Source organism: Diplotaxodon limnothrissa, linkage group LG3 (assembly GCF_057381915.1).
Source record: "Diplotaxodon limnothrissa isolate DT_005_m linkage group LG3, D_limnothrissa_male_GT1.1, whole genome shotgun sequence".
Lineage (NCBI taxonomy): Eukaryota > Metazoa > Chordata > Actinopteri > Cichliformes > Cichlidae > Diplotaxodon > Diplotaxodon limnothrissa.
The window spans coordinates 38,915,687-38,942,040 of NC_140598.1; the positions used below are offsets into that span (position 1 = coordinate 38,915,687).

The window sequence follows — 26,354 nt, forward strand, 5'->3', positions numbered from 1 at the left end:
TATTTTTAGATTTTTTTTATCTTCAAATGCCTGCTGGTGATTTAAACTCTAAAATTCAAAGAATATTTGCCTTTTCTAAGGGTTTCTACGCTGCCACTGAAAGTCATCTTAGAGAACAGGGTCATGTCCTTTATTTCTGCAAATGTGACTTTGATTTCTGGGTATTTGAAGGTTTTAATAACCAAGGAAAATTTTTCATTTTATATAAAATAACTAAATAATAAAATATGGTAGTGTGGTGTGGTTTTGTAGTGTGGAGAGGAAATAAAAAAAGGAACTGTTACTATAAACTACTGTACATTTTATATAATAACTTAGTTAAACTATCTGATATTCATGTTTTAATGACAACAGCTTTGTATGACTAACTGCAAGACCTGCCAATCAAGGCATTCACATCATCAACATACCTTTGTTAGAAAAAAAAAAAAACAAAAAAACAAGAGTAATCTGTTGTAAATATGAGCCCTATACGATATTTACCAGTGGGATGTATATCAGCTGATATACTGGGCTGTAGATGGTTCCTGCATGCCCCAAGCTCATTTTAACAGATCTGCCAAACAGTCTGAGGATGTGAATACTTTCCTAAGTAGATACTTGATATTAACGTAATGATTCTAAGATTATAACAGTCCATCAGTCACTTTGTCCACCAATGGATTGCAGTTATATTTATTCTTTTCCTGGATAAGAAGCACGTTTTGAACTTTGTGTGTGTGTTTGTGCGTTTTTCATAATTTATTCTTCTCCGTAGACATCCTCCCGGCATGCCGTGCTTCTCGCGTGCTCCTCAGGGCCTTGGTCCTTTTGGGGTCCACCACTGCATAGTCCACACGTGTACGCTGGCCTCGTGCTTGATCCTCGCCGTCTCCAGCGTGCTCACTGCCCCCGGTTAAACCTTCTCCAGTGCAGCGTTTCTGGTTGCACAGAAACACAATGAGAAAGATTTATATGATTTTTGGGAGTTTGGGGTTTTTGGGGTTTTTTTTAGATTATTTACTCGGAAAAACGAAAGTAATCCATTGGTGCCCTCTGGTGGTCAGACAAAATGATCACAGTCAAAATGTATTATTTATATCTGATGACAAATTATTAATTAAATAATGCATATGCTATATAGTATAACAGTAAAAGAAATAAAAGCACATTTAATTGAATGTTATGACTCATGTGGAATGACAGAGTGAAACAGCGAGAGATGGTTTACCTGTCTGCTTGGTGTTGATTGTCCAGTGTGGAGGTCAAGGTCCAGGTACTCCACCTGCTTGTCATCTCTGGCTCGTCGTAACACAGGGCTGTTGACTCCGCCCTCTGAAGCTCGGTGCATCATAAGTCTCAGAGACTGTAAACCGTAACGTAGAGAGTTTAGTAAAGGAGTTATGAAATCTAGAAGAAAGAAAAAAATGTTAAGACATGATAGAGAGATGGAAGGTACTCACAATCAGGTATTAGAATATATTTCAAAGAAAGAAGGGAAACAATGCCCCAAATAACAAAACATGAGCCAAATGTTTTCAATATAATAAGAATAAAAGATGAAGAAGAATAAATGGGGAAAAAGAAAGCAAGAATAGTTGGAACATTGTGAAAAAATGGAACAAAACAGGGGAGATGTGTGTGTTTTACCTGCTCGCCGGCACTGAAACTGAGGCTAGAGGTCATCATTGCAACATAGTTGTCATCTGGGTCATCAGAATCAGAGGACGGTGAAGAGCTGTGAGCAGAGCTCGGCGTGACCGTCCGACGACTGGAAGGTCTGTCACACAAACACATAAATATAAAATGAATCTTACATGATGATTTAAGATTAGGTAGTTTTTGCTTTTAAAGCAAAACTTCATCTCAATTTTGCTGACTTATAGATTGTTGGTCAGACAAATCAATCAATATTTATTCTATTGATGGCTGAGTAAAGAAAACTTTTACTTTGTAGTTTTTACTACAGAGTAACTACTTACTGTTAATTAGTATTTATATTTACTGATTCTACTCCATTCTTCTTTTATTAACTTAAATTACAACATCTTGCTGTTGTAAGATGATCTAAAAGTCCTTGTAGTAACCCTTAAGCACCACAGGGTGGCAGTAGATTGCTGCTCAGCTATTAACACATCCTTCCTCTCTCTTACTCTGAAAGCGTTCCAGGCAGTAAATTTGTGTTCTGTAGTTTTCTGTTGACCTTGCAGTAAACGTGATCATGTCACGCAAACAAACATACCCACGGGTGAAGGTCCGTGTTACAGGCGAGCGCACTGGAGGGGGGACTTCCTGCCAGTCCTGCTGCACTGAAGAGATGTCCAGAGGAGCTGGTTTTACTGGGTGACAAAAGATGGGGAGAAAAGGGCGGCTTTACTTATTACAGTTTGAAATAATGTAAGGCTTAGCTCAAATAGGGGCTGCTTGTTTTCAGGATATGAGAACAAGAAAACTGTATTTCCACTTGTCCTTCCTTTATATCTGTGATTAGAGCTGTTTAGTCAGCAGTAAAAAAAAAAGAGCATTGCATTGTTTATTTTAAGCCTCGAGTTTGAAAAATTTCACAGTTTAACATAAAAAAGTAAGACCTGAGGTCTGATTTTTTAAATATATTCATTGTCTTCCTCAGTTGCTGAGTCATTTCAAACCCCCTTTTTTTTCAGTTCAGCTGTCGAATTTTGGTGATTTGAGTGAAAACGTGTACTTCATTGTTTTATTGCTGTATTGACCAACTGAAAGCAGGCTGACGCAGACCTGCAGGCTGAGGAAAAAAAACAAAGACAGATTACCATCTAATGTCTGACCCAGCCAGCAGTCACATATATGACAAATTTGACAGACATTTTGCTTTTATCTGGACAAACCACTCTTTGAAAACAACTAAAAACTGTAAACGGTGCCAAAGCATCCTTGTAATACTTTTAATGTTGGCTTTTAATGTTTATTATTGTAATTAAAAACAGAATAAAGTTTTTATAGGAAGTAAAATCAGGTGGGGGATTTTTCCTTGCGTGTCCAGAAACAGTTTCCTGACTGTGAAGACTTTAAAATTTAATGTGAACGTTTCTATAAGCAGCAGCTGGTTCGTGTCGCTGTGTGTGTGGCTGTCGTGCTCTTGTAGTGCAGGCTTGTTGAGCAAAGTGGGAGCAGGTGAATAATTAAAACAAAATGAAATGACATATATTGAGGGGGTGGGGGGGAGAAAGAGTCACCACAGAGGAGAAACAGCCAAGTGTTTCAGGAACAGAAAGCTTAGGGTCAAAGTTTGAAAACTGTTTCATTTTATAAGTGGGTGTATTGTCTTCAAACCACAATTTAAAAGAAAAAAATCAGTTGTCAGCACAAACAACAAAATGTGATTTTACAGAACAAGACAAGCTGAGTAAAAGCAAAAAGAGGAATCATGAAGTGGGAAGTAATTACAAGAAGCTCTGATGGAAAGCCCCTTTCACCAGTGTTTTTCATGGCTTCTAAGGTTCAGATGTTTTACTGCATTTACTTGCTTCAGTGGATGCATCAGCTTCTGCTGGTGTGATTACACTTGTACACTTTGAATCATTTTTTAAAGCTTCTTTTACGTCTTCCACCTCTGCTGGACTGTTCGCTGATCATGCAAAATGTTTACTTTTTGATGATTAGCAAATATTTTATATCTAGAATTTTAAATATTTGGCAAAATTTTGATTTTTCTATTTGTTTTCATTATTATTCAGCCATATAATTTTAATATTGTCTTAAATATCAAGAGAAAACTAAGTGTTGATGTAAATGTGTGTTATAGTTTGTACCTCTTGTTTTATTTGTCAGCTCCTCAGGAGTTTGGCTCTCATTTCTGTCCACCGGCTGATTGGCACAAACCCCTGCAGAGACACGCAACACCGCAAAACAGATGGCATTTACCAAAGAGTGCTGCAACAGCAACTCAGCTAATGCTACATTAATGCTTACTATGAACAGACAGAATCTGGTTTTTAAACTCTAGTTCATTTCCTTAGAAATATGCTTGTGGTTATTTAGGTGAATTTTACAAATCACCAAAATGCTTGAAAATACAAAATATTTTAAAGGGAACATTATTTAATTCAACGTAAGGAGTTTTTCTTTTTTTTCTTTTTTTTTACATCAAGGCTCTGTTACAGCTTCCAGCTCTCACAGTAGAATGATACTAAATTTAACACAAAACTTAATTTCCCACTAAGTTTCCGCTAACCTCTCCGTTGTGGTTTCAGGTTGCGGTGGATCGGAGGGGGCACGGCTTCTTGTTCGCCTCCAGCAGAAGTGTTCATGGTATTTCTCCTGAGCGGCGGAGTGAGAGGAGCAAGGGGAGTCAGGGCGGAGTTACGGAAACCCATGTGCGCAGGGGGAGGCACCTGCCTCCCGAGAGATGCCATGTCAGTCATGACAGTGGTGGGGTGTGTAGGAAATGAAGATGTCAGAGGGGTCATAGGGACGTAGTTGCCTTCTTGGAGCTGGGCAGAGGGGTCTGAGGGTGGAGGCACTCTGGAAGAAGAATAAAATTAATCAGAAATTAACGTTACTGAATTGTAAATTCCAATTTCAAATGTCCCAGATGTTCTTTTCATCACAGCATTGGCTGTCATTAGGTTTATCAAATCAATCAAATTTATTGTCACGTCACATTACTAGTACATTGGTACAGCACATGTGAGGGAAGTAGTTACTAATAGTTATAAGTAGTTCCTTACATGTGAGGTGATGTTAGCTTGTGTTTTAGTCCAAAGATTAAAGGTGCCTTTTGTAACAACTCTCTGAAAATTTTGATTGACATCAAGCCACCACCAGGGGTTAGTGTTTTATCAGCAGGTGTGTGTTTTTTTTCAGTGTGTGTTTGCTTGGGAGGCTTTTATTTGTTAATAAAGACTGCTATTTAACAAAGCAGTCTTTATGACTTGCTTTGTTAAATAAAGGTTACATCAACTCCTTGCACCTTGAACTGTGTTCATCTTCATTTGATAGCTCTTCAACACAATACAAATATGTTTTTGAAATATTGTCATACCTGTATTTTTTTCACATTAAGTTGTTTGTGTGTCTGTGCGTCTTTGATTGATAGTCTACTAAGGGCTCATGAACTATGTAAATGTGCCAGATTTGGCCAATTCATCCACTTGAGTACTACAAAGTAAGGGGCAGCCTATTAGAAGAAAGTGGAATTTCACGAAGTGGGATCTTAAAGAGAGAGGACCTAAAACAGCTTCATCATGCAGATGACAATTTGAGAGGCTGATTTTAAGAAAGAAATCTTTATTTTACGTGTCGTAATTCTTACAGACCTGGGTGCAACCGGTGGCTCAGAGGTGGCAGCGCTCATGGGAACATAATTTTCATCCACATCATCATCTTCAGAACAGACACTACCCAGAGGGACCATGCCTTTGTTAAACTGAGAAAGAATGGATCAAGAATGCAGGTTGTTTTTCATTGTAAAATTATAAATCCATGATAAAACAGAAAGAGATAAAAGATAGAATAGTCGTTCAAAGTTAACATTTATTTTATTTTGGAGGTTTCAACTTACAAAATAGCTGTTAAAGCTCTCACTGAAATCAAACATGCTTGCTCTGTCAGACAAAGACCGAGGGATGTAAAAAGAGTCGCTACCTGAAACAGAAAGTATTGAGACAAAATCCATGAGTAGCTCAATCCTCTGTTCAATGATAACAGACAAACTTGTTTTGGCTTTCTATTTATTTGTTTCTTGCTGTTTTTTTTTTTGTTGTTTTTTTTGTTTTTTGTCTACAGATGTGAAAGTGAAAGTGATTTTCTTTCCAATGGCAAAGCTCTTCCAGTAAACTGCCAACTACTTGTATACCTTTGCAGATCGTAGACTTCTGCTGACACGCATTTACACAAACAGCATTTGTACAGTGGGTTTGACCAAATGTGAAACTGAATACGCATGGCGGGTAATCTAAGAAGGTGGGACAACCACATGCATGAAATAACAAGTCTGAGCTTGCATGAATCTATCTTAGATATACTTGAAAGCAGCTGTTTCTTTATGATGGAAACTTCATAGAACTGGAAAGAGAATGTGGATTAAAAAAAACAAAAGAAAAGAAATCTCCTTGTGCTGTTGTTGGGCAAAGTTCACGTTTGATTAATGAATCAAATTATGGAGCAATCATGCACAAACAGTTTCAGCTGTAACAATATAATCCCTCAGAACTGCTAGCTCTGCACAACAAAGCTTCTTAGCTCTGCATAATCTCCCTCAGGTACGAGGTTTAAAAATCAGATGGCAAACAGTGATTGCAGCCTCCTAAAAAGATTTAGCATTGAACTGAGTACAACATTAATGTGCATGAACTTGTCTCTGAATATTACTAAGTAGGCACATCTGGTACCAGAAGGTGTTCTCATGTGAACCAGTTTTCATTAGTTTGCACCTTTTGTGGGATTATTACTCTGAATCTGACACTTTGGTGATTAAATTAATGACAAATGTAAAATGGTAAAAATGTTAGTGGTTGGTGTTTTAGAAGAGTAGAAAAAAAATGCTATCTCAATAAAATTCATGAAGAACAAGAACATTGTCTTCTGGTTTGAAAAATGAATCCAGTGACGTGCATTAAAGCTGCGTTATTTTTAATAACTAGCAGGGCAATTAGTGGTAAAACAGCCTGACTTGTTTGTTAAATTAAGGGAGGTCTATCTCTATCTCTCTGAATACAGCATTAAATTTATGTTCAACTGATGAAAAAAAAGCATGAGATCACAATCTTCCGTAGGGTTTCAGTCATATCTACATCTCACTCCTCATATCAGGTTTCGAAACACCAAAAGCCTTCAAAGTAAGAGCCAGCAAATCCAGAAGTGACATCACAGTAACTTTGTTTAGAGCAACAAATTTTAAAACTGTTTAGTTTTAAAAGTCAGCTACAATAAAACATAATGAAACCTGGATCATTACAAGTTTGCATAATGGCAATTAAAACAAAAAGATCTGAAGAACCAACTGAGAATTACCATCCAACGCTGTCAGTCTCCAGATTCATAAAGTCTCTTTTACGTCACAAGTTTCCTGCAGCAGCAATAAAACCTTAATGAACCTGCTGTGTAAAACCTATCCTGCTTTAAATTGCAGCCTAAGTTACATACAGCTGATTAATATCCACTAAACATGGTACACACGGTAAAGCATTTTGGCAGCTAAATCAATGCCTTACACTGGCACTGATTTATCTTTAGTTCTACAGCTAGAACTTATAGATTGGCTTAGCACAAGGACTATAAAATGTCAAAAACAGCGAGCCTGGTTGAATCCAAATGCAGCATGGAACACACCAGCCAGAAGGTCGACTTGTTTTGACAACAACTACATTTTTAGAGCTATTGTTATAGCCCGAACATGTGGATACCAGATAAGAGATAACTAGATCAAGACTTCTGCTGGTCACTATATAAGACTGAAGAAAAGAAATGTTCACATGAAAACTACCAGGTTCATTTTGTCTGTCTTTGGCTCTGTACAAAGATTAGGTACCCATGTGTAATCAATGCCAGCTCAAACTGACAGCTCAGTGGGACTCAGATTGCAGACAGACAGAAACATCTTCTCGTCTGTTATTTGCACATTATGTTTATTCATATTCAGGTGTTGTGTGTATTGACGTTAATCAAGAGGAAATAAAATGCATCAACTGGCATCTCAAAGGCTCCTTAAAGAACTCCCTAAATCTGATTTGTTGAATGTGTGAAAAATAAAAAATCTAATGAATGAAATGTTGGTTTTGGCATTGAAATCTGAAGGATTATTTGTTTGAATTATCAATGTCAGGACAGTATTGTCTCCTTACTTGTATGCATGCATCCTGGTGTAGTGACAGTGTTGCTCCTTGGCAGATGTCCTCCTCCATCCACACTCTCATCCCTCCTCTCTGGCTCTGAGGCAGTTCGGGGGAGTGTGGCAAGCTTTGAGCTTTCTCCTTGGGCTGCAATGCCAGGAGGTTTTGGTGGGCGCGGAGGAGGAGTAGGGGTGGAGGCATGAAGCTCTGCTTGGGTTAGGGAGTCCACACTAGGGGTAGAAGATGGGCGGCGAGGGGGCGGCGGTTGTGAAGTGCATACTGGACGTGGGATCTGGTAACCACTAGTGGTGGATGAGTGTGTGCTTGGATGCACATTGGAGTGCACATTATCACTGAGAGGTATTGCTACTGGACGAAGGTGAAAATCCAGGGAGTGCTTTCTGGGATGCGGAGAGGGGTGACAGCGGGGTCTGCCAGCTCGATTCTGGGAGTCAGGGGTTGTGCTGGCATCTAAAGACTGGCTGAGAGGGCTCGACATTGCAGTGACTGTCCAAGGGACCACTCTAAAGCCAGAAGAAGAGGAGGAAGAGGAGTAGGATGGATTTGGAAGGCTGCTGGGGAGGAGGGAAGGAGAGGAAGAAGAAGAAGAAGAGGAGGAGGTTGCAGAGGGAGGCGGGTAAAGGTTGTCATTGTAGTCAGTTTCAAGAGATGTGGATGACCCTAAAGGAGCCCTACAAAAAGAAAGAGAGAGATATCAACAAAAAGACTTGAATAAAAAGAGTTTGTTTTTTCTTTTTTTTTTTCCTTATTAAGTTGTATAGTTTATCTGTTTATTTTGGTCAAAAACAAAGACGAATAAAATAGAAAGGTTTTCTTTGCATTACAATTATTGTTGATTTTTCCCATCATAGTCCACTCAAGGCTTTGGGTTCAAACCTCAACAACTAAACGTGTCTGGAAAGATCAAACATTTTCCAACTGAGGAGGAAAATAGGTTTTATTGTGCTGTTCTGAGGAACTCTCCCATGAAGTTTCATGAAGTCAACCTTTTCCGTGGGTGTGATCCAAGATAAATCTCAAATCCCCTTTCTTAGAGTCAACACGTCTGAACCTGTAACTCTGGTAGTTTCGCTGATTTATCTTCAGCTGGTTCTCTTTAGTCTGAACTGGAGTGGAACTGGAGTCAGAGTGGAAAAGTTTTTTTTGCATTTTTAGGATTTTGTTTTGAGCAATAATATGACTAAAACAAAAACTAACTAGATATATTAAACAAAACTTGCAGATCTGACAGGCTGTCTTTTATAATTCTGTTTTCTATCATTGTGTTTTTATTAGTTTTGTTAGAGTTTAAGTATAGATTCTGGACTCATTTTGGCATTTTAACTCAGTTTTTACAGAAACCGCAAATCTTTCTATGAGGTTAAAATTTTAGCGAAATTCTAAAGGCTTCAGAAGACGTCTAAAGTTAATTCGCTGCTCTGTTACCTTAAATGATATTGCTAACAACAGGATTTATTAACACATTAGGAATTCTAAGTATACCTTCAAAGTTAAATAACTTAATTAATGCAAAAAGACTTCTGGGTGCATAGAAATCTATGGGAAAATGGCCATAAGATCCCTTAATCTATGACCTTCAGTAGTTTCCTGATGAGTTTAGTGTCTCGATCGTGAGTTTCAAGTGATACTGAATGGAAGATTAACTTGTAGATTATGGTCCTAATGCACTGAAGTAGAAAAGGATGATGAAGCTGGGATTTTTTTACTCAGTTATTGACAAGTCATTTCATGAGCAATGGCCCTCAATTGCACAATCATGTCCCCTCATACATTCGCGATGTCTAGTTAGAAAACCCTAACAATATTGTAATTGTATACATACAATATACTATATATACAATATCCATCAGGTTTGTTTCAAGTGTTCTGTATCTCGATTTTTCCATCCACTACATGTTGGAGATATTCCATCTATGACATGTTTGCTTATTTAATTAAAGTTAAATCTTCAGAAAAATATCTTTCTATGATATTTTAAAACTATCCTTAAAAGAGGATTAAATTGTTTACAGACAAATTCACCAGATAACCTTTACTAAGTAGTTGGAAATCATTTAGACTTAGGTGAAAAAAAAATCTGGCCGTAACCTATTGTAACTTAATCTATCTTAATTGAGATGTAGAGTTTACCAGGCATGGATTAAGCCTGAACCTCCTAGAAAACATGTTTGGTCTAAGACTAAGCTGGGAAAATGAGCTTTAAGACATTAATGACTAGGCTTTTTTTGTCTTATTGTATCCTTGTGTTCATTTATTTACCTGATGTGACTCTGGCATTGTGATAACCACAGGTAATCCTCCTCTGAATTCCGGTCAGGCTCCATGTGCCGCACACTCACCGGGTCATATGGTGGTGGGACTAACCCTGTCATCGTAGAGATGGTGGTGGTGTGACTGACTGGGGTCATAGATGTTGCAGAGGTGGAGGAGGAGACAAGAGGTCTTTCTGGAACTGTACAATGAAAGAAAATAAATCAGCTAATTCAGGAATTAAAAACCTTATAGACAATCTGTTCAAAGGTCCCAAAGCTCAGCCAGTATTTGTCATGTCAGTTTATTAGGCACGCCACTTCAATACTTTTAATGCATATTTTACCAGCAGTTTGTTATTCTTCCTGTTGTGCTGAAGTGCATTTTATTGAAATGCTACCAATATATTTATCATTTATATGTTATATATTAACATACATTTGTTGATTATCTGAGCAAAACATTGGAAAACCTTAATAAACTGGAGTGTGGTGCAGTATTGATGATGCAAAAACTATATTGCATTACAATAGATGTTTAGTAAAGCGGTGACTTACTTCATGTGTGAATTTACAGAAGCTCTTTTACATGTTTTTTTCTATAACTTTAATCCTAAAGAGATCTATGTTAATTACAAAGAAACCATTGATTTTACAGTCAACATATGGAAAAAAAATAACTGATTTGTTGCATTGTATCATATCAAATTTATATCAAAAAATCAAATTTATATTTGTTATATCAAATTTATTCAGAATATGAAACCTCTGATAAAACATCCATCTATTATAAACACAAATAAGACTGTTTAACTCAAAGGATCCATTTCACGTGTGAACACAAAGTTCAAATGTACAAGGGCAAGCTGCTATAACAATATCATAATATTTATATTGTTTAAATGTATTGCTGTACAGGTCTGAGTCAATGGCAGCCACAATCGTGAAGGCATACTTGTCTACTTTTCTTTATGCATGTTCTCTCCTCCTCCTACTTTTCACACTGACTCAACCACAGCCCACGCAGGCAAACATCCACTTCAAATGCAAAACAAGAAAGGTACACGGAGCATTTTTCACTTGTCTAATAATTGGATATTTAGCATACCATCATCAGTAGGGTTGAAGCCACAGAGCAGGCAGATGGATGTCACCCAGCGGTTCATGTCCTCTTCAGACTCAGCCACCAAGTACCAGATCCTCTCTTCTGTCCTGAGGTCAAAAACAAAGCTGCTCTCTAGCTCCTTTTTTGTGAAAGAAAGGCCAGCATCCACCTGACGGAGAGGCAGAAATGGAGCAGACTTGTTACTGTCAAACAGTCAAGCAACCCTTAGGATTTATTAAGTGTAAGTGTTTACATAGTTGAGTATCTATGTACATGATATACATACATTCAATTGGCATTTAACAAACAAAAAGAATTTGAAAGAAAAAAAATAAATTATGAGATGTGATCATAAAGTTCCCTGTGTCTCTCAAAAAGTGAAAAATCATACCTAATTTAAATTTGGTCAACCTTCCCCTATGGGCCGTCGAGTCCCAACACACATGCTATGTTTGGATTGCATCTTAGAAGACACTCAGGCATGCGGATTTGTAATTTCAAACTTTCCCAAAAACAAAATATCACAGTCCGTGTCAAAGTAATTCAACCATTATGCTAATGATCACTGGCCCAACAGCAATTTTTAATCAAAGTGTCCCCAATGTCCAGACCTGAATTGATTGCACCAGGTCAGGAACACAACAATGATCTATTTTCTGACAATCCCCAGGTTGTGCGCCAAGAATTCGTCCCCTGTGGACAGACTATCAAAGTTCGACTTTACTGCAATGTTCCGATGTGTCAAAGGAAGATCATTCAGCAGAAACCACCTTAAATAAATCACATTTTATGCTGCACACAAGACATGTGTGGCCATGCCAACACAATCTTTTTAGTATTATTACCAAACCAATGTTAGTGTTGTGACTTTCACAGTGTGTGATTCGGTGTAATCTAATAATTAGTAGTTCTGTGCTACAAGTCTTGCACTGCTCAAAGAAAGAAACTTGAAAAGAAGATCAGTCAAAGTTGAAATAAGAGAAACTTTCTCTTTTCTCATAAAGAAAATTCAGGAACTGATTTTATTACCAAAATCTGTGTTGCCACACTCTCTCTTTATTTTGCAAATAAGATCATATTTACAAAAAAAAAATGTTTAAAGACATAAATCCAACATTAGGTGAGATAGTAATATATCTGTCATCTCACCTGTTCGCACAGATTCAGATTGATGTTCCTGATTGGCCGACGGGAATGCGGGTTCTTGTAGTATTGCAGAACGTCTGGCTCTCCGCTCAGTCGACCGCTTCGCAGCACAAACCAGCGCCTCTTCCAGGCCTAGACAGAGTAAAAGATTTATTACTAAAAAAGGTTTTTATGTGTAAAAATAATCTCAGGACAAGATGCAAGCACTCAACCCCTGTGTGCCAACTGCTGAGATCTTTTTGAGACTTTTACTTTGGACTTTGAACTTCAGTCTTCTTCCTGAGTGAGTTATTGATTATATGAAGTTTTTTTTTTCTGTCCTTCTTCCGTTACACAAACTCATTAAACGCAATAGCGTTGTCTTCCTCCATGTCCTAAGTTTTACACTTCAGTGAATTTGAATGCTAACTAAACATCACACACACGCCTACGTCCACTGAACTGCTAAATGTTTGACACTTGTCTCCGGTCGTTTGGCATCAGGTGTTGGGCATTACAGGTAGGGTCTATCTCCAACAAATGATCCACAGGAAGGCATCTCATACTTCAGACATGACTCACAACCAGTGCGTTTGTGCCATTAGTGTGTAGGCAGAGTGTGAAAGAGAAGTCATGATATTTTTTTCAAGGTGTGAAGCAGAGCATAAATAAGGATTTAAATTTCATAACAGTACAGGGACACGTGAATGCACAGTTTCACATTCAGGGCTCAGGTTTTCAGTTTAAAGAAACCTGAGATTTTTCTTACAAAGGTTGAACAAATGCCATTTAAAACACAGGAACAAGTTTTATGCTTCTGTTTAAAAGGCTGAATACAGTATGTGTGTGTGTATGTTTTTGTGTTGGCCTGACAAGCTAAATCCATTCTTTCTGATCCTCATGAACTATTTCTCAACAAAATAAAATGGACTCCTCGGGCCTGAGCCTCAGCGGGAGTTTATGTGTTTGTGTGCTTGTTTGATCAAAGCGCACAGTAATGAATGGCAAAACACATTTCAACCTTTTTTTCTTCAAACCCAGACAGGAAAAGGAAATAGCTGAATAGGAAATGCCGGTGGGAGATGGCAGTATGAGCATGTGTTTATTGACTGTCTCCCTCGAGCTGTTTGATGATCTGCTGGGTGCTGGGGAGATAAAAGCAGCAACATGGCAGAACTAGTATGAAAATACTTTTTGATTCTTTCTAATTAAAGTAACAGGAACAAGCTGCAGCGGACTGGATCACTCACCAGCATGGCCTGCAAAATCCTTTTTAAGTGCCTGGTAACACAGGCTATTACTAGAATAAGTCATGATGGAGCAACCAGATTAAGAAACACACTAGTTTTAAAGGGATAAAAAGGTAATCAAATTTTAATGTTGTTATTATGCAATAAGTACTTCTTTTACAACCTGACATGCAAACTTCAACAAGTTCAACATTGTACGAAAGCGTTTGTTTGTCAAACTAAATTGGTGTTCAGTTTGGACTTGATTTTATGTACTGACTCATTGGGTTTATTTATGTTTTTAATTTAAAAGAATTAATATATTTAATAATATAATTATAATAAAATACAGTGATTTACGACCCTTAATAAACACTTGATCATTAGTTTCATGTGATTCTGAAAAAATAAAAAAAACGATTTTAGGCTTGTAAATTATGATCATTGGCCTTCAATTTTGTCAGGTGGTCCTGAGCACTTTTGAAGTCTTGTTAGAAAACCCATTTATTTTTGATGTACAGTCTATGGTTTTGTTATACAAGTTCATAACTTATTTTGCCTACCAAGTTATTGCATTTCTTTAGACTTTTTTATTTAAAACTTTGATTTAAAACTTTAATTAGAAGAAAAAACTCACTTCATTATTGTCTTCATATTCATGATTTTTTTTCAGTGGCCAAAAAGTGTGTTTGGTGTTTTGTTTTATTTTAAAGATGTGACTCTCAATAATCAGATACCAAAGTATCAAAAATACTATTCTTATTCCAGTTTGTGAAATACTGTTTTCTTTTTTAATTTTGCTTTGGATTTTTTCACTTGACATCACAGAAATGAATAAAAGTTTTCCTTTGGTATTATTGCCTTGACTCACTGACAATTTGATGTCCTGTAGTAATGGTTCTTTTTTGAAGGTTGGAAAAGTGAGCAGGTTGTTTGTCAACATGCATTTCTACTTATTGCGCTAGTATATCCTTGTACTTGTATGCCTACAAACACCCTCTTTTTTCTTGCATCCATTGGGTCAGCTGAACTTTGATTTACCCCACATCATGCCTGCCATGCAGTGACAGGTCTAGGGCATCGTTCATTTTGCTTTCCTCTGTTCCACAGTACAAGAGATAAGACTGTCTCCATGTCTTTGTAAGGTTTTACAAATATGAGATTTTTTTCTTCTTAATAAAAGGAAATCTATCGTGCTCATTTCTAAGTTATTATTTTTTATTCTTGTACTCTAGAGTAGGTTTGCATGGTTCCAAGCTCAAAACAATTCTTATTTATCCCTTCCTCTTTAAGCCAACTTTCTTCAGATTGGCTGCTGATCAGAAGAAGAAAAAAAAGCTTGAATGGCGGTGGGTGGGGCTTTTTGCTCACAGTCCCAGCTGTGTGGCTAACATGACCATATTAGGTATGCATGCTACTATGCTAAGGCTACTATACTAAGGCCAACGGTAGGAAAGTAACATGTCTAAGACCAACATTTAGAGCATTCTGAAACATCTGTTCTTCACTCACATAGATTACTTTCCACATTTGCTGATTTCACAATTTGGACAGTCCATTCATCGTCCTCTTAGTTGCTGATCTGATGAAAAAGATCAAATTTTAAGCACAATGGCAACCAATTATACATTTCCTCACATATTTTATTTATTTGGAACTGTACTTCTACTTTGCTATCATCACCAAGACAGTGGTCAGAATAGACACACTAACAAACAATTACTGATATTCTTTGTTCCAGTTTATACTTTTGCTCCTATATTTAAGATCCCAAGTGTAACCTCTATGGACAACATTTATTCTGAAACATTTATAGCATTACCTTTGATCTGTGTTTGTTGCCTATGTCCACTGTGCACTGTGCATTTCCTCTCTATCACCTACAGCTCCCATGCAGCGGCCTTATATCCACCTAAAGTAATAAAGATAACCTCTTTTCCTTTAACAGCTTCTTTCCTCCTCTCCTTTCATTTGGTTTCTTTCTTTGACCTTTGACCTCAGCAGGAAAAGGGCACAATGGATCTAAAATAACACTTCCTCCATCCTGTCTCCAAGCCAAAATTAACACCAGACCTGAATAACAATATTCCTGCTGTTCAGTTCCTCATCTTCTCATCTGTAATCCCTAATCTTCTCATTCCTTTTAGTGCTGAGCTCTCATAACTGCAAACATGTGACTTTAAAACACTTTCTGTTTGTTTGCAGTCACTTGCAGACAGTTTCATTTATGAAAAACTAAAAAAAAAAAAACCTGACTAAATTATTCTAAAATGCTTTATTTCAACGTAAACAAAATTTAGATGAATAATATTTTGAACATGGCTGTAAATGAATATGCTAAGAAGCTAGGCTCCTCAGTTTCCTTCATAGATTTTAGAGGTTTTAAATGGAAACACATTGGCGTCCTTTTTTAAAATCTATCTAGCTTGGTGTCATTTGCCAAATTTTGGAGATGTCTGCTTTCTTTTAAATATAATAGAACTAAATTACATGTAAAACATCAGCAGCAGCACTTCTTACCACAAATCAGACCCAGTTCCTCAAAAATATATTTTAAAAAACTTCTAGAGAACAGTTTCATGAAGGAACTGTTTTCTTTCTCCTGAACTGCACCTTTTAACTGTATGACTGTACAGAAGGAAGTGTACATCTACAACCCACTAATAGAGGTCCTGGCTTATGATTCGTGTAACAGGATGTAAACACTGGTGGCCCCGCTTCCACGCACTGTCCCTTTCTATGATGCAATGTTAGTCAGCTTCAAGTTTTTTTTGACTGGCATATTTGACAAAATGTTTCTGAAAGTATTTGAATTTGATGTTTGGGGGGTAAACAGTTCATTTCAAGATACGATGAAATAAGATTATTTTGTGCTATGGAAGTGAAACAGTAGGTACCAGGATGGATCGATGACTTTGACCAATAGCAACTTCATTCTATTAGTTGTTCAGAATTTCCTCAGATGGTCTTTGAAGTGTCACGCTGGGAAGAAGTTAAGCTTAGATTGCAAAGGAAAACATTACAAGAGATAATTGGTGGTAATTTTCCTGTTTACGTTTGCTTTCTAATCCAGATAAATATGCCTTAACTGTATTTCAGTGTGGTCCTTTTCTTCAGTCACTGGCTTCGTTTTTTAGTGGTGCTTGTCACCCATGTCCAGTGTTGGGCAAGTTACTTTGAAAAAGTAATTAATTCTTAAAAAGAGTAACTGAGTTAGTAACTAAGTTACAAGATTCTAAAAGTAATTAATTACTTGAAAAGTAACTGTTACGTTACTTTAAAAAAAATGTTTAGCCCTCTGGGGTCCAGGGTACAATTGGCCATTTTTAACTACTTTTGATTTTCCCTCCACATTTCACCCTTAAAAACTATTTACTTTGCCTTGTTTGGTATCATCCTTTTCAGCACAACCTCACATGTCTGAATTTACAGTTAAGTTTTCATTTTGACGTACTGTATTAACACAACTGATCTAAAATCAGACAAAAAACATAAAATCTGAGCAGAAAAAGTTATATTTTTTTAGTGTAACAACCACAAACATGTTTAATGAATCATATTTCATAACTTTAAATGCAAATATAAATTGTCAATTTTAAAATCATATGCACAAGTTTTGCAAACAACAAAGTTATTTGCAGTCATTTACCTTTTACCTTGATTTTCTAAATAACCATTTCAAACTATTTACAGAACAACAGGCTGTTCTTCATTCAATAAGATGCCACACAAATTATTTGTGCCACTCCAAAACAATAATCTCTGTCCACAGCAGCAGGTGTATCACTCCTGTTTCTACCTGGAGACAGCAGTCGCCTCATTGTTCTGACACACAAACAAAACTATCCACAGCACTACACATTAACTACACAAGACAACACATTAACTACACACTGCAAACACACTAAACATCACAAATCTCTCAACATCTCAAGACTCGCTCTCTCTCTTTTTCTGCCGTCTTTCTCTCTCTCTCTCTCTCTCTCTCTCTCTCTCTCTCTCTCTCTCTCTCTCTCTCTCTCACCGTCACTCCTAAAACTTCCCCCTCTTCCTAAACAACCAAATGTCATGTTGCTATAGAACTCATGCGGTTGTTTTGTCCACTAGCTACACTTCTTATGCCAAAAAGAAATCGTCAACCTGAAAGTGATTGCCGTCCGCGGGAGCATGTGCAGCTGCTTAAAGCTGTAGCGTCCAGATTACTTTCAGCTACTTCCATGCAACTGATATAAGATGCGGTAAGCTGAACACAGCTTCAACCGTCTGTTTGTTGACAAATAGTAACGAGACCATACCGCATTTTCGTGTTAGTAACGGCAACGGCGTTGTAACGATAGAAATAGTAATTAGTTAGATTACTCGTTACTGAAAAAAGTGACTCCGTAACGCCGTTACTTGTAAGGCCGTTATTCCCATCACTGCCCATGTCATTCCCAGATCTCAATATTACTAGCAGAACCAACAAGGAGAAAAGAAAGAAATTAGAATTGCCCCAGAGAGCATGTCCTCAGCTAAGGTCAACGCCCCATCTCACAGCTGTAAACACAGTGATTCAGATCTGCTTCCAAATAAAACATTTCCTCCTTTGCCCATTTAAAGCCTAAAGTTTCATACACTGAACAAATGTTAGGTATAGGACCCAAATTAGAGTGAAACAGAATTAGCTTTTTTATGTGGCTTTGCTGTATTTCATTTAAGTCATAGGTTAAGAGTTTTTCAACTTGGAAAACTGAAATCATGAATAACTCTAGGGCTCTCGAGGTGAAATGTAACATTTCAGGTGCACCATGGCTGACTGACCTTGTAGCATCCAGCTGTGCATTAATCGGATGCAACCGTATAATGGAGTGGAATAAATGTCAAATATAAGAGCCATTCACACCAGCAATTTAGATAGATCATTGTATCCCATTATCCTACCGAGTGCCATAAATGCTACATACTTTACAGGCTGTGGCTAAGTAACGTTCAACTCTGTGGGTGCTGCTGAGTGGTGTTTGAGCATCTGTGGTGCTGGGACGCATGAAATCAGAGCTCTTCATTCAAACCTTTTCAAGGCAAGGTGTTGAACTTGTCTGTAGAGCACCATTGCTCTGATGGAGAGCAGGACTTTTGGAGGTATCCACACTGTGATACATATCCAAGAGAGGGCCTCTGCAGACCCAACTCTTTCTTCAACTGTGTTTGACCTTCTGTGTGTGTGTGTATGTGTAAAACATGTGTTATTGTACTCAAGGTTTCAAAATTTACGTCATCATTATCCCTGGTTTGCTTCCAGAGTGTGTGTTCGTTTGTGTGTGTGTGTGTGTGTGTAGCTGTGTGTGTGTCTGTGTACGTGTGTGTGTGTGTTCGTGTGTTTTCAAATCTTCTAAATCTTCAGGAAGGCCTCATCGTCCAACCAGGCATAGCTGAGTGTAATTGGTTTATTACATAACGCACACACAGCTTTCAACAGAGCAGGGAGTGTGTGACGAAGTACACTCCATGAACTTTACCCACTATACATGAACACACACACAAACTGTCTGCTTCTTCCATTATAGGGGACTGTGTGTGTTTGTGTGCTTAAGTGTGAGTGTGTTGATATTAGAGGCACAGCTGGCCATGCAGCGCTTCTTTGCACACATTTCATTGTATATACCATCATGACTGAATATATACACAGACTCAACAATGGTCTGTCTGTTTGGAGCAACTTTCTTTTTCTTGCCGTCTCGCCTCTCTGCGTCTTCGTCTCTTGTCTTCTTTTCCCTTTTCCTCCAGCTCTTCTTCTTTGATTCCAATGGATTTGCACGGTCTCCTTCATTTTAAACAAGCAGTAAGAAAGTGCAACTCCAGCACTCGACTTTCTTTGAAATCTGATTGTTCCCTCCTAAAAAATGTTCCCTGCTGCGATGGGTCTATCGACGTCAGCTAAGAAGAATATTGAAGTCTGCCTAATTAGTGCTGGCACAGTTTCTCTGTGCTTTTCCCCGGCCTTTTAGTGATGCTCTGCTTCAGCTATTTCTTCAGAGGGCCCGTGTTCTCACGTAAAAAGTTACTGGTTCAAATCTGGAAATTGTTCAGCTTTCCCTGAGCATATTCTGGTATTGAAGGCAGCTTCACTTCCTATCACTTTTTCTTCTGACCTATTTTATTATCCTTCACTTTCCGCTGCACACACACAAAGACAGAGGGGGGGGGGGGGGGGGGGGGGGGGGGGGCAGGAGGAAAGGAAAACATGTGATAATAGGAGAGGAAGAGAGAGCACAAGAATGAAAGAGAAACACAGAGCAAGGCACACCAAACATTTTTTTAGAAATGGAAAGAATAAAACATCAAGGGAAAATATGGAACGGAGAGATGAGATTAGCTCAACTCACTGGTAAGGCATGCCAAATATGTGGTGCATGCATGTGATCCTAACTGCCTAAGCTGCTTCTTTACTGGAATAAAGCAGCCTGTGGTGCAACTGGACACACCAACTTGCATGAATTCATGAATCCATCCTTCCACTTATTCTACATAGTGAAGGAGAATACAGGAAAAAAACAAAACTGGTCCAAGTCTCTGGTATTCATTACAGGCACAGTGCCACGTTGTCAGGTTTGGGATTTGAAAAATGCTAAATAACATTTTTGTGGCTTACATGTAATTAGAAACAGTTGTTTCTTTTGACAGCAGCTAGAACTGTACACTTCATTCATTTTGCATGTTTATCAGATTACAAGTTACATTGCAGCAATTTTGTAGCTCATCTTTAAGTTAGTTATGTTTCCAATGACAAGTTGTATAACAGTCAGTTTGTAGGGCTAATATATCAGCTAAGGATCAGCCTTGTTGACTGAGTTTTATCCGTTTTAAATAAACTTTATTAATACCAGTGGCTGGTATTTATCTGTGTCACATCTTTGTTTTTGTTTTTTCAAAGATAATGGGATTAATGATGAACATTGTTGGGTTTATTCATGTAACAATGTATGCATTTTACATAAATTTATAGAGAAAGGACTCAAAAATAAATTGTCTTACAATATAATACAAATACAAAACAGCTACAGATTTCACTTTAAGGATATTGACTGCTGTGCTAGCTGTAATTAAAAGTCTGCATATTTACTGAAATAAACAAACAGCTAGCTTGCACGCTAATATGCTAACTGTAGTAAAAATATTGTAGCTGTGCTAAAAATATAGCATACAATCAAGCTGTTTTTCTTTTTCTCTAGATTTAGCTTGTGTATTAGCTGTATTCTGAATGGGGTCAAATAAATAATGTCTGAATTCTCATTTTTTAGAAATAAAAATTCATCCATTCGTTTATTTTCTTAACTGCAAATCCAGTTCACGGTCATGGTGGTGATGGAGCCTATCTCAGCTGTCTTAATGTGAAGGATGGTGTAAACCATAGACAGTTTTGTAGAATTACAAATAATATTCTCTGTATTTTATAATGTGGTACTACAAAGTCAAGTAGCATTACAGTGTTGCTTCCTGTCTAGTTGACAGCTGTGTTAGGATGGATGTTTTTTATTGTTTTATAATCAAGAGTGTGTAACTGTAGGAAATGACTCACTGTGTAAACACTGATGAAACTGAGACAAATCTTTAAACTTAATTAAATGCTACAGAGACAAACCTCCATGAACAGTTGGTAATACTTCTGCAGTTGTACTCCTGATTAAAAATCTTTGTACAGCTTTAGGATACTTCATATATCCACACTGGACATCACAAAGATGAGTCATATATATATACAGAACATATGCACAGTTTTTTGTATGTTTAATTTTTTCAAGTGTTTCAAATTCAAATAAAATACTCACATAGCGCCTCAGTTTTTTCTCTGGGGGTGACTTTCTCAGCCACCCTTCACACACCACGTCCCCTGCTCCGCTCATCCCGATGCCAACAAATATGGCTCCAGCAGCGCTTCTTTAATTATCAATTAACCAATCAGATGGACCTCAGTTGATCAGGATGCCAGTAATGTGTCAAAGCAGGCAACCATTCAGTTGATCACCATGAATTTCCAACAGTCAAGTACATTTAACCAATCGAATGTCACATAGGTTCATTAGTCCTTTCAGTAAGTCTTCTTTTTTGTTAACAATGATCAAATCCAACCAGATTTGAGATCAGCTGCTTTGGCTTTAAATCGGTAAACAAGGCATCCAAGCTTCACACCAGTCTGAGATCCAGTCAGTTGATCTGTACATGTGCAGGTCAGGCTTCCACTTTGTCAATCAGACTTTTAATAAGTTAAGGTTTCCAGTCTGTTTTTAAGTAAAATCCTGCTGTAATAAATCAGTTGAGCAGTTTCTATCCACACATGGAAGAGCTTCTGTTCACCCGTCGACGCCTGAGTCACACCTCCTTTTGAGAAAGCTTCAACTTCCCAGCAGTCAGTCTTCCCTCCCTCCTCCCTCCTTTCTCTCACTCTCTCGCTTTTTGTGGTTGTGCGATAACTGAACACAATGCCTCAGCTCGGACATTCCTGCTCTCCTCTCCACCCTCTTTTCCCTCCTCCTCCTCATCACTCCTCCCATTCTCCTCCTGCTCTGTGTAACAGGAAACTCCCCCTGTGGATATGGATGCAGTTTTTTTTGGAAAATGTGCGAGGGAAAAGGAAGATGTCTACTTTAATATAAAGTGAACATGGCATGGACATAAGTTGAATAAACTGATGGATAAATTAGATTTCTAAATATAATAAGCATGAGTATGGGTCTACTATGACAGACGAGACCTTTGATATCAACAAAAGAAAACGTGTTCAACAAAACAAGAAAAAAACATTTTTTCCTCCAACAGCATGTATTTGTTTCTTTTAAATTTCTACTTAAAAAAGATGCACACATTCAGTAACAGCTCAACAGCCATTATGAACAACCTTGGGGTCTATTGATGATTATATATTAATCCATGTACCTTGGTATCTCCAGGTATCTTGTGTGAAAGAGCACTCAAAGTTGTTTAAGGTTTATGCTCAACCCTAAGTTGATCAGTTTCCAGAATTCCAAGTACACTTGAAATTAAAGACTTCTTTAAAATATATTATATTGGTAAAAGAGAGGCTACAGCACCCTCCAGTGCTGAAAGACTCAAACCGTCTAAATACTAGATGAAGTCCACTTTCTTCAATTTCTTCTCTTGTGAAATTGTCAAAAGTAAGATTGTGTCATCAATAATAAATTAATACTAAATTAAATGTATTGATCAGTAAAATGACTATGTTAATTTCAATTCTCCACTTCAAGCCTTAAACATAAAAATCAGATTGAACCCCTAAATAACTTAAACTTAATGAACTTCTTCTATAGTTCAGTTTACATGGCTTGAATATTTCCTGAATTATACCTTAATTTTTTTTTATTCTTAAGTAATTATTTTTTTATAATTGAACTTTTTTCATATCAAAATGTACACATAAATTGATTTATTGTCAATATTATCTTTATATGTTGCTCATTTATTTATTCCTTTCTTATATTGCAGTTGAAGTACATGTATTATTTTTGTTAATAGTAATTTGACTGACATAAAAAAAACAAAAAAAAACAGAAGCTTTATATTTAAAAAAAAATGGCACAGATAATTTTCCAAAAGTTGATTCTGTTCATCTGGACGTAGCGTTTTCAGTGGGAGAAACATTTCGTCACTCATCCAAGTGACTTCTTCAGTCTCAGCTAACTACAGGTCTTTTAAACAGTGTATTTGCATAATGACTGATAATAATGAAATGAAATAATAATGAAAACACTATGCTCAGATAATTGTTTTGGGCTGGAGATTTTGTGATTTTGTTTTGTTTATACCAATCTGTGTCTACACATGCATTTGAGAACTTATTTATCTTACACTTGATATGTCTGAGTCAGTTTTTTCTTGGGAAATGACAGAGCGATGAGGAACCTTCTTACAGTAAAATGATGTTTTAATTTAATGGGGAAAAATATCCTACCCTGCTCACATAATTTCCTTGGGGATTAATAAAGTAAAAAATCTTGCAAAACAAATATGAATCATACTAGATATCATTATGTATTACAGTGGGTGAGAGGTAGAACTCCCTACATGAGGTCACGGTGGGAATTACTACATGTTTGATGTGGCAGACTTTTGCCTCAAATGTCTTTTTAGCACAAAACTGGGATTTGTGTCTCCAAATATAACTGAACCAGGGACCTTTCACTTGCCAAGCAAATGTGTAAACTGCAACAGCTTAATAGTGCAGTAGAGCAGCTGAAAGTTGATTCTTAAGTTATTACTACTTTACTAAATGTAGTATTATTTTCTTATAGTATCATTTTTCTTTAAAACTGGCAATTGTCCCCCCAAACACGTAGGAAAAACTCAGGTTGTATGAGTTGTACTTCTGTTTTGTGTGACTAGGTGGCAGAATTAGAACTTGCTGTACTTTTGTCAAAGAAAATCATGCATTATTAGAACTATAAGGTACAACAAAAGGCATTAACACACCCCAGAAGAGCTTCAGGCTTTTGAACTTAGCACTTGTAACCAGCTGGATGGCCCCTCTTCTCTTTAGTTCAGAGGTCATCCAAGTTTTCCAAAAGTAATTTCAAATTTCAATTTCTCTGACCTCAGAACAATTTTACATGAGTGATTATATCCATTATTATATCACTTTATTTTAAATATTTAAGTCTTCATAATTTTATGCTAAAGAACACTATTCTTAAATTCTTCCACCGTTGTAGACTTTCTTTTTTGTTGTGCTTTTTTGGGACCTCCTGGGTGAGTCATCAGTGCAGTCTTGGAGTAATTTTTGAAGGCTAGCTGCTTCTGGGAAAGTTCACCACTCTTCAAAGTTTTCTTCTTTTGTGGATAGTGACTCTCATTTAGTTTGGTGTGGAGTCCTAAAACTGTAAAAACTGCTTTGTAAACTTTTCCACACTTACATTTTCACATAGGTTTGTATAGCATTTTTTAAATCATGATTGAAATGAAGTAATGAGTTAAATGATTTAAAAAGTTTTGATTTCCTAATTTACTTTGCTTTAAGTGTGAAAAATATGCCAAAAAAAAGAGTAAGTGGCAAATACTTGTTCATAACTGTATATGTATTTGTGACAAAAATAAGTGGTCTTACCTGCTGTGGGGACCTCTTGTGAATAAGGGAGCGGCCAAAAGTGGGTTTGTTTTGTCATTTCTTAAATACAAGAGGGGAAAGACCTTGTAGGAATGAAAAATAGTACAGGGAGAGAAACAAGAATGTCTGTGTCAGGCAATGTAAAAATACACTGACATTATGTGGCCATCTGCTTAGCTAGTTATCAGTTTGTGTTTGATACAGAGTGACATATGGCTATTTACTGCCATCTGGTGTTAGTTATACAGAACTGCAAGTAAAGTCACTGTTGCGTTCTTGTTGTTGTTTTTCTGTTGACAAAAAACAGCTGTGGATATCTGTCTTTTTCATAGCCATTTTAGGATTTTTTTGTTACAGAAGGTCTCTCAAAGATTTAGACACCAAAGTGTCAAACTGACACTGACTGTCTCTTATTATTATTAACTGATTATTAACTGAACATACTTGAACTGATTGGCGCCATAGGCAAAAAACAGGGGGACCATCCAACCAGTGTTCAGCACCAACTATGCAGATATGAAAAATGAAAAATCCTCCAACGCTCACCCAACAATATTACATTTCCTATGATTTTTCATCTGATATATACTGCTTCATTTCCACGCATATAAAATGAATATTGTTGCACATTTAAAAAAAAAAAAAACCTGCAAGTAGAGGGTGGACTGGTGGAGCGTGGTGCATTACTTCAATGTGACTCTTATGGCAGAGTCACAGTTTTTTTTTGCATATCAATATATTATTAACTAAAAATACACCTGTGAGAAATATTAATAGGTCATGTGGTCGAAACCAGGGATTGGATTCTTCATGATATAGACATATTTACTTTGTGTTATTTTCATGGTTAAACACCCCTGCGAGAATCAAAACAAGAAAGCTCATATTTGAATAAAACACGAGAACAGCTGTGATGACCTAAACTGCATTCCTTGATTTGTATACACATGGATCGTTGTTTGTTTCAAAGTTATTTGAATTATGAAAATGTTATGAAAAAACGAATATCATTTGCATGGCTTCATTCTAGCTGCATGATTAGCTGGTGGTGATCATTCGCAAAGTCCTTCTAAGAGCACATTTCAGCCATCTGGAAGCAAATCTTTGTGGTTGAGTTAAATTTCTACTATGCGTGTATTTTCATAACATTGCAGCTTTTCTAATCTCTTAATACAAAGTGCCGTCATGGACACACCTTGGCTCGTGTAACTGACAACACTGAACAAACGTCATGCTAATTGTTATCTGGTCTTATGGGAAAAGGGGAAAAGAAAGAAAATATAAAGGCCAACGTATTTTAACCGTGTAAAAAGATTCAAAGAACGAACTTGAATTGCAGCATGCAAAACTCTCCTGTACTCCTCCTTTTACCTATTACAAAAACACTCATTTTTTTTAAAGAGGTGGACATTCGAATCAGACATTTACAAGAGTGGCTGACAATAGGAGGAAGATCAGACTACTGACAAAGTGAGTCTTCTTCTTCTATTTCCTCTTTTAGCTGATCACTTTAGTCACCACAGAGCAGACTCCTCAATCACACCAACACTGCATCGCTTCACACTAGTTACAAGGGAAAAGATCTTTAAAGATAAAAAATAAAATAAACAATATTGTCACAACTAAACAGTTATAGAATATTTGTCTGTTTTTACATCATTAGGTTTTCATTCAAGACATAATTACCCCTTGGATGCACAACCTACCAATACCTACACTCTTCCACGAGTGGGGTCAAAAATGACC

The 26,354-nt window shown here is 37.1% G+C and overlaps 1 protein-coding gene across 1 annotated transcript; it reads right to left on the minus strand.

Moving 5' to 3' along the window:
* Nucleotides 1–469: 469 nt before the first annotated feature.
* Nucleotides 470–21,856, minus strand: LOC146635803 (GRB2-associated-binding protein 1-like). The gene is made up of 13 exons (XM_085348235.1): nt 21,322–21,856; nt 12,312–12,440; nt 11,166–11,331; nt 10,068–10,260; nt 7,800–8,479; nt 5,519–5,601; nt 5,274–5,383; nt 4,190–4,479; nt 3,768–3,839; nt 2,222–2,318; nt 1,630–1,759; nt 1,211–1,345; nt 470–920 (listed from the first exon to the last, which is right to left on the minus strand). Exons 1-13 carry the CDS (start codon nt 21,394–21,396, stop codon nt 735–737), a joined length of 2,346 nt encoding a protein of 781 aa, XP_085204361.1. The 5' UTR covers nt 21,397–21,856; the 3' UTR covers nt 470–734.
* Nucleotides 21,857–26,354: the final 4,498 nt, after the last annotated feature.

Excerpts from the sequence above, each read along its gene's own strand:
- LOC146635803 (XM_085348235.1), bottom strand. The coding sequence starts at position 21,396 with ATGAGCGGAGCAGGGGACGTGGTGTGTGAAGGGTGGCTGAGAAAGTCA. Across the intron at positions 10,261-11,165 it reads CTTCAACCCTACTGATGATG|TTCCAGAAAGACCTCTTGTC; the intron begins GTATGCTAAATA and ends TTCATTGTACAG. Across the intron at positions 8,480-10,067 it reads CAATGCCAGAGTCACATCAG|GGCTCCTTTAGGGTCATCCA; the intron begins GTAAATAAATGA and ends TTCTTTTTGTAG.